General features: G+C 42.8%; 1 protein-coding gene across 1 annotated transcript in view; it reads left to right on the forward strand.

Annotated features, from left to right (window-relative positions):
- The window catches only part of LOC133366226 (albumin-like), a 31,888-nt gene extending 23,101 nt beyond the window's left edge, over positions 1–8,787 (forward strand). Inside the window, exons 9-15 of the mRNA XM_061589087.1 lie at positions 392–524; positions 755–852; positions 2,017–2,155; positions 4,724–4,947; positions 6,302–6,434; positions 8,039–8,095; positions 8,607–8,787. Of these exons, the coding sequence (XP_061445071.1) occupies positions 392–524; positions 755–852; positions 2,017–2,155; positions 4,724–4,947; positions 6,302–6,434; positions 8,039–8,086 (775 nt within the window). The 3' untranslated portion in view covers positions 8,087–8,095; positions 8,607–8,787. The remainder of the gene's footprint in view (positions 1–391; positions 525–754; positions 853–2,016; positions 2,156–4,723; positions 4,948–6,301; positions 6,435–8,038; positions 8,096–8,606) is intronic.
- Positions 8,788–9,205: the final 418 nt, after the last annotated feature.

A 9,205-nucleotide genomic window follows, 5' to 3' on the forward strand; every position in this document is an offset into this window, starting at 1 on the left:
TCTCTCTCCTCCCCCACTATCATCCAGAAGAGATTTGGGGAGGGTGTGGGGTGTGCAAGAGAGAGGTGGGAAAATCTAATTGCACAACTGGAAATACTTGCACTGATGGGAGTCCAAAATCATACGGTGTTCCTAAAAACCACCCTGCCTGATCATTTTGCACAATTTCATAATTTTTGTAGCGATGGATGTTCAATGCCTTGCCCTGATTGTGGTCTGCAGCTCTTGAACTTCTCCTGAGCTTGCAATATAGAGATTATAACACTAAATTTACAGGATTGGCCTGAGAATTGCTAAGGTATAAGAAGTGCTTTGTAGACGTTTAATATTCTTGTTTTGTTAATGTTGATGTCATGATCAATCTATTAATGAGTTCTTTCCTGTGTTTCAGGTTTGTATATGAGTATGGAAGGAGATACCCTGAATTTTCTAAACAGCTACTTTTGAGAGTTGGCAGTAATTATGAGGATTTCCTGGGGATGTGCTGCGAAATTAATAATCCTGAAGAATGCTTTGGCCACACGGTGAGTCATCTTTCATCTTCATGCATCGCAGAGCTTTTGCTGCAAAATGGGACCAAAAACAACAACAAAAAGACCTCCATGTGTCTATTCCAGTGCATAGACAGATCTGGGATTTGAGTTCATCACTTTGCCACTGTGGAGTTTTGCAACTGATGCCATTATGGAACTGACACTACTATTCCACATTAAAAGTATTCATCTTAAATGCAGGCAATTCTATTTTCTTTCAGGAAAAACAACTGAGAGAACTCATTTCCAATACCTTGGAAGCAGTTAATTCTACCTGCAATGTATATGCAGAAGTGGGAGACTACCTCTTCCAAAATCAGTACGTTGTTTTTTTTATTCTTAGAAGAATCTAGCTTGTGCATAGGGGCCAGATGCTCAATGCCCTATGCTGTTTTAGTTTTAAGTCACCATTGTTGGGTAGCCATTTGATAGAATAAATACTTATTGGGGGCAACCAAAATAGCAAGCAAGCTTTATTTATCTATCTATCCAGCCCATGCTTTCAGGTTCCCCAAAACACTTCTTCAGGTGGGATGTTAAAGCTGGGCATGATGTTAGAGCCCAAAAGTCTATGGTTGGTATGAATATATTGATACAGAACACGAGAGGAGTTAGGCAGACTTAATCAGATTAATCTCTGCTATGTGACAAATGAGCTCAGGGTTCAAAATAGTCTGCTGGGACAAAGAAACAATTGTGACCACACCCACGAAATAAAGAGGTGTGACACAGGTGAGGTTTTGGTTAAGCCAATTATCCACAGTGTGGTTATGTAGGAACCTGCTTGCTAACAACCTGGCTGAGGGCAACCCTGCCCAGTGAAAGGGGGTGGGTTTTAATCCTGCCCCCTTCCCTCAGCTCCACCCCAGAAGGGGTGGTTTTTGAGGCCCTTCTGATCCACCCCCAGGGCTCCACAACTCCAAGTGGGTATTACAGATTAGCCCCAAAAGTGAACTGTTCCCATCCAACAGGCCCCACAAACCTAGAGGGCTTAACCTTAACTTATAAAAATCTTGCATATACCCACATAAGGTGGCCAAACCTATTTAACATGTCAAATAAGCCACAATAAACCAAATGAGAGAGCAGATGGGGAAAAAAAACCCACTCAGATGGAAACTGGCCGATTAGCAAACAAATCCTACTTGACCCCCTAAGGCAACCAGATAAACCTGCACTGCACTCAGGGAGGGTGGGCAGACACTGTAAAGATCTGAAGAGGCTGGAGGGAGGGGTGCACTGGGCTTAAATAGCCCAAAGCATAGCCCTGCCCCATGCTGCCAGTGCTACATGTTGCCATGACTCTCTTCCTGGCACCAATGCATCCCAAAAAGAGCCCTCATTTTGTTCTAATATCTTCTCAAATTGCGGAAGACAATGCAATTTTCTCAGAGTCCTTGAGCAGTACTACAAACCCAGCTCAGATGAGGATTGCATCCTAAATTCTCTTTGACTGAAATCTCCTGGGTCATGGTTGTTATAGGCTCCTTATCCAGTTAACCAGAAAAGCACCCCAGCTAACACTTGGGGCATTAAGTTTCACCACAAAGGAAAGTACTGATATTCTTTCCAAATGCTGTGAGGAGGAGGATGCCAAAAGACTGGTGTGTGTCGAAGAAAAAGTGAGTATTTTCTCCTCTATATTTAGCGCTTTCCTGCTACTTCTTTCCTTCTTTTTTTGGAAGAATTTCCTTAATTAAGGTTTTAAATGGAACAATTCAGAAAAAAAGAAACCAAAAACAAATTATATAGCCACAAGAGTGGTTGTATACTACGGCCAGCATGGATTTTTCACATTCCGCAAAGTTAGATTGAAATTACACCCCATGCCATTCTGTTGCTTCCTATAAGCACATTTCAAAGCAAACTTTACAAAACTTATACTCCTGAACTCAGAAATGCTTGCTTAACAACCCTCTAAATTTTCATGGTGATACACAAAACAGTCAGAGAGAATCCAAAGTGTAAAGCAAGATTAAAAATATCCAGACCCGTTTGGACATTTTTCTGTCAGTGGTCTCATAATTTGTTGAAATTAATTAAAAACCAGCCATGTTCACACAATACCCATAATCCTATTACTGACTATTTACATACTCCATACTCTCAAGCTGGGTGAGGGGAGAAGTTTAGTTACTGAGTCAACTTCTTTTTGCCACCGAGTTGTGCCTAGCTAGTTAGAGAGGGATACTGAGTTCTAAGTAAGCAGTAGGTAGATTCATGAAGCTCACTGAACTGAAACCTTCTCTTACTTCAATAAAAGAAAAAACTACAGCCGTGTCCGAGTCTGAGTTCCTCAAGTTTGGGCAGGACACCCCCTCCCTGCCCCTCCTGCAAGTTTTTTCACCTATCCTAAGCATCATTGTACAGAAGTAAATCTCACTGATCTCAAGAAGCATGGAAATTATCAAACCTGCCCTCCCCTCCTCCTCCCTCCTATCCCCTCCATCTTGCCCATTCCCTCCTCCTTACTTTGCCCCATCCCCTTTGAATCCCTCCCCTTTTCCCCTTCCCTTCTTCCCCTCCCTTCCTCCTTCCCTCTCCTGTCCCCACCCCTCCTCCTCCCCCATGGTTATTTTTACCTATTCCAAGCATGATCGCACTGGAGGAAATCCCATTCAACTCAAAAAGCATGCAAATGATCAGACCTGCCTTTCCCTCTCCCTCCCTCCCCCTCTCTTTCCCATTCCTCCTCTCTCTTTTCCCTCCCTCCTTTCCATCTCCTCTCCCTTCCTCCTCCCCTCTTTCTCCCATTCCCTCTTCCTTCTTCCTCCTTCATTGCCCACTCCAGCCCTCCCTCCCTCCTCCTCCTCACTCCCATGGTCAGTTTCACCTATCGTAAGCATGATTGCATGGGAGTAAATCCCACTGAACTAAATAAGAATGCTACTGATCAAACCTGCCCTTCTCCTCCCCTCCCCTCCAGCCTCTCCCATCCCCCTATTTCCCTTTGCTCTTCCTCCACCCCTCCCTCCTCCTTCTCTACCCCGTCCTTCCTCTTCCTCCCCTCCCCATCTCCCTGTGGTCAGTTTCACCTATCCTAAGCATGACTCAGAGGAGTAAATCTGATTCAACACAATAAGCATGCAAATGACCAATCCATTCTCAGAAAACTTGCACAGAATCCCATTTCTTACCTCCTGGATTAAAAAGCAGATAAATTCACTAATAGTAAAAAAAAAAAACCTTGCCGTTCAAGAACATACATATAGTCAACAGATATTTCTATCGAACTTTAAAAACAGGGGAATTCAGCTGCTATAGTGAATGTACCAGGGGAGAAGGAGGCCTGACCTCCGCTCTGAGATATTGTCCTGCCCTACAAATTTGTAAAAATGCAAACACAATTTGGGTTGATCTTTCACAGTCCAATCCACTTCCTGTGTAGCTTGGAAGAATTTGGTAACATTTGCCTCTGAGCATACAGTGAGTGATGGCAAAGCCTGCAATCAGCCCAAATAAAAAATACAAGACATGTGCTGTGCTGATCTTGTTTCAGCAGGGAGGAAACTGAACTTACAAGATCTGAACAGGGTGGTTTATGACAGATGCTATTGGAGGTTGCTGATTCACAAGGTAGTCATAAGTCGTAAACAACTTGAAAGCACATAACACACAAACATTCTGCAGAATAGTCTCCAGTGGACATGAGGAGTGTCTCAGTTTTCACAAGATAAAACAGTGGGAGGTGAAATATATTCTAGAAAAATTCTAGGTGTGCTCTTTGTTTTTAATTGACTATGCCCACCTTTCCTTAAGTGGAGTAATTTAAGCATAATAGGCAGAAAACATGCATCTTGGGAAGGCCAAGTTTGTTACCCTATCCAGAACAAGCTGAACACACATTCCTGGATCGGTTGACAATGTGGAACTTTAAATGTGTGTTGTTGGAAGTTTGTTCACTATTGGATTTGATCGATAATTGCCAGTGCAGATTCATTAGACTTTTGTAATCATTTTGACAGTGTCTATTGCTGTCTGTCTTTCTCCCCTTTCATTTATTTGGCATTGTCATTTTATAAAACTGAAATAAATTAATTACATGTTGCATTATTGTGTTGATCAACCCTTTAGCATCTCATTAAAACTATGTCTTCAAATGTTATAAGAGGGTAATTTATGTGGTGTACAAGTAGTTTTGCTCACTTTTCAGTTCATCAAGGGTCAATGTATTCTCTCTCTCTCTCTAGTTAGATTTTGTGGTGGGAGATCTATGTCAGCTGCATGAAGTTAAACCACTAAACAAGCAAATAAACAAATGCTGCGAAGATTCCTATGAATTTCGTCATGAGTGCATCAAGAATTTAGGAGTAGATCCAGATTATGTTCCTGAACCATTTTACCCTCAACTGTTCACCTTACATGCAGATCTGTGCTCAGCTGACCCAGATAAACAGAAACAAAAGAAGCAGGTGTAAGAAACAAGCCTAGGATTTGGTTGGTTGTAACAAATCACTGCCAGAACTTTAGTCTTCTTTGCCTTTGTTCCTAACTGCAAAGACCTGTCCTTTCTTCACAGTCTCTTGATGCCAACTTCCTCTGTCTGGTTCTGTCTTACTCACTCAACAAGCTGACCTATTTCAACTCTCTTTGCTTTCTTTAGCCTGATGTCGACTCACTCCCCTGCCCCTCCTCCTTTCCTGGATTTCTCCTACAGCTCAGTACTGCAGGCCAAAGGCAGCCTGCTAGACCTCACTATCCAGACCTCAGTACTCTCCCTGGGCCACACACCCTCCCCTGGCCTCGCCCCTAACTGGCCTTGCTCTGTGCCCTCCTCAGGTGCCTTTATCAGGCTGGAATGTGTTCTTGGAATGTAACCATTTATCTTGCTTACTGGAATGGATGATGACGACGGAGAGCAGTGTGTGCAAGTACAAGTATAAACCATGGACTTTGGCATAGGAAGGATATAGCCTACTTTACATGTTACATCTGTTACTCCTCCCACATTGACTCTGGCCCACCCATCATTGGTATGTAAGCTCCAGAAGGTTGCCCATGAAGGGATCTGCCCTTTGGGCTATAGAAACCCAGCCCTAAGCAGAACAGGCTATCCCCCTGCCATGCCCTGCAACATTAGGGTAGCTCAGCCAATCTCTGCCAGAGGATAGTCTTGGCCAATGGAATATCCATTATTACCATGTAGACTAGTGGTGGCCATGATCATGGTCCAACTGTGAGGTCTAGCTCTGAAGGAAAGAGGTTGGGCCTGGCTTGCTTCCACCTCCTCTGCCCAACTTTTTCAACAGTGGTAGCTATGATAGGTTTCAAAAAGGCTGAACGTCTCTGATGGGAGAGCAGAGGCAAGTGCCGGTCCTGGTGCCACCATCCTAATGTCATGTTTCAGTGAGGGAGACCCAACAGAACTGGCCAAGCTGAAGCTTTACTTCTCCTCCCCACATACACCTGGATTCTCTATCCCCTCACAGTTTTGAGATCCAGATTTATGTGTGCCATTGCTAAGAAAAGGGATTGTATTTCCAGGCAGGCTACAATAATAGGAAAAGCTGTACCTGGCAGTATTTTCAGCAGTGTATCTATCCAGGAACCCCGCTGACATACTGCCCTACCACCAGTAATCAGGTTCCCTTATTTGCTCATTTCCTCTGTGTGTGCATGTTGAAAATAATATGAAATTACACGTAGTACAGTTCTGAAAATCTCCACCTTGCTGAAGTCAAGAAGAAGGCAGAACTTGGATTCAATGGCATGAGAGACACAAGAAACAGATGATTCTGTTTTACAGCTCACTTTTATTTTCACTGCAGGCACCTTATTGAGTTGATAAAACAGAAGCCCAACATCACAGGTGACCAACTGCAAAGTGCCATTGGAGATTTCACTGGCTTGGTGACAAAATGCTGTGACACTGAAAATCATGAGGAATGCTTTTCAACAGAGGTACAGTATGTTACCAAGGTGCCCCTGGTAAGCCTTCACTTTTGTTCAGAATTGAACAAGTAATTGGCACCAGCTTTTCAACAGTGGTACGCTTTTTGAAAGGACAAGTACCTGGGGCAGTTTGTCTTTTCTTAAAATGTAAATGTACTGCCTTCAAGTCGATTCCGACTTATGGCGACCCTATGAATAGGGTTTTCACGAGGCTGAGAGGCAGTGACTGGCCCAAGGTCACACAGTGAGCTTCATGGCTATGTGGGGATTCGAACCCTGGTCTCCCAGGTTGTAGTCCAACACCTTAAACACTAGTGAAGATTCATCAATATTTTAGTGTGAATTTCTCCATACATATTTTTGCAATCAATTTCCCCTATTATAATGCATTTTCTGTGTTATTTTGGAGGGATGCTGTTTCCATTCACATACTGCCACCCTGGGCTCCTGCTGGGAGGAAGGGCGGGATATAAATCAAATAATAACTATCTAACTAACTAAATAAATAATATTGTTTTTGAAAGAGTGAATCAGGTAGCTTTATCTTTAAATGTGGACTAATCCAATTTCTTCCCCTGTATAGGAATATTGTGGGAGATCATTCATTTTAATACATATCTTGTCAGGCATAAATAGTTCAAAATAAACATTAGCTCCAACCTGTAAAACCTTCTCGGCTATTAAGCTGTAAACTGCTTAGCAGTCATTGATGGCCAGCCAGATATGCTCCTTTTAAAAAAAAAGGATGAAAATGTGTGTGAATTATGTATCCTCATCTAGAATTCTACAGAGCGTAACAGGAAATGGCTAGTGGTTACTCTGTTTTATTCCAGTTGGCATGCAAGGCCAGAAAGAACTGCAGATCCTGAAGTGAAATGAAATGGAGGCAAGATCCTGGAAAATCATCTTCTGACAGACACACACATTCACATTCACACACACACACTGAGTAGACATGTTTAGGATTGCACTGTAAAGCACCTGTTGGACTCTTTGATGCCATATTGGTTTTTCTGTCAGATAACAGGAAACAGAGTTCAACAGTGTCAGCCCAATATGTTGTGCTGCCTGAATCCCAAGTGCCTCCCACACTCTCCCACAACTCCCCTCTGCTATGCTTTGCAGCACTATTCAAACCCCAGTTACTGTCCTCATCTATCCTCCTCATGTTGCTTCCTGAACTAAGTCATAATGGGAGTGTGCCACCTCTTGAAGAGAGAAAGAAACAACCACTTGTGTATGAGTAGTGTGCCCATCTGCATAGTAAAGGATGTGGGCAGGATGGGGCAATGTGTCCAGAAATGCAAGGCCCTGGCTTCTAGGGCTGAGGTAGAAGAATGACGACTGAGGAAGAAAAATTGTAGGCAGTGCTCAAGAAAGAGAGAACCATAATTGCCATTTTCCCAATAAAATTAGTGGGAGGCTCTTTGTATATATGTATGTGTGTGGGGGGAGAGTTTTAAGTTTCATCAGGGCGCAAAAATGACTCTTTGTATTACTTATAATAAACCCCTAGAACAACCATGAGTAAATTATTCAATGAAGTGGAGATCTATGGGGAACCTGACACCCTTTGCCTAGTAATATCAAAGAGTGTTTGTCTTTTCTTTCAGGGTCCAAAACTGGTCGAGCAGATTAGAGCTGCTTTAGGAGAGCAGTGACCGTCTGAGGTGAGCTGGTGTGGAAGTATGGCTCATGTGAAGAGGTTTTACTGATTTAATACTGGCAATGCCTAAGGAGGGATGCAATCTGCAGCTATCTTGTGTGAGGGCCTGAAGTACGGAGAATCTTGTTTTTCCTTTGCTCTTCTTTATATTGCACCAATGCCCAAGAATGTTTGATCAGAGCCTGAGACAAAATTTTCACTCCTGATAATGAGCACATGTCTATTTTGAAAAAGTGGGAGTGGGGTTGCCTGGTGTTCTCTTCGCTTCATTCTTTATTTTACCCCCATGCAAATTCTGGATGTCCACAATCTGTTAATAGCCACGTGGTAACTATTGGCTCAGCCTTACTTAAAACTCATTAGGCATGTGCTGTACCTAGAATGTGTGACTTGGCCCTTGGAATAGAAATTCAAGGGTGATATATATTTTCTTCTCTAAAATGTTCTACTGGTTAACCTGAAGACATATTCTCATTTGGTGCTCCAAATAATTATTCGCTCTTCTTTTTTTCTAGCTCTGTAATGAAAGAATGCTGGAGATAAAGTCCAAATATGCCCAAGCACCTTTGGATGATTGCTTTTTTGTTACCTGTCAACTTTCTGATTCAAAGCAAACAAGGATCTGACTTTTCCATAATACTAATCTCTCATGAGAATGCTACTGTTGAGAATGAGTAAAGTCTTTCAGGAAAACTCTTCCTTGCTGTAATTCATTTTACTGGAGCTAAAGGATATGTGTGTCAGGTGGTGGTGAGTCATGCTGAATTTTGGGAGGCACTGTAACCATTGGTTTTAGAAAACAAGCAGTAGTTGGTGATTGTTCCTCCCCATGTGCTAGCTCTTTCTAGTTCACTCTTCCTCCCTAGAGATCCCTGTTCTTTCTTCCCTCCCATACCTGGATCATAAATCCTGCTGGGCACAGAACAGGGCAAAAGGGTAAAGTTGAGGGAGAAACTCTGAGCCTCAGCTGGAGACCTCTGCAGGTGATAAGAGGGAGGATGAAGCCGTTGTGTTCTCTGTCTTCAGGTCTGTGTCTAGAGCAGCAATTGGGGAACTTTTTGGCCTCCAGATGTTGTTGTTGTTGTTGTATAGCTCCCAAAATCCACAGCTAGCA

The sequence above is a fragment of the Rhineura floridana genome, chromosome 11 (genome assembly GCF_030035675.1).
Source record: "Rhineura floridana isolate rRhiFlo1 chromosome 11, rRhiFlo1.hap2, whole genome shotgun sequence".
Classification (NCBI taxonomy): domain Eukaryota; kingdom Metazoa; phylum Chordata; class Lepidosauria; order Squamata; family Rhineuridae; genus Rhineura; species Rhineura floridana.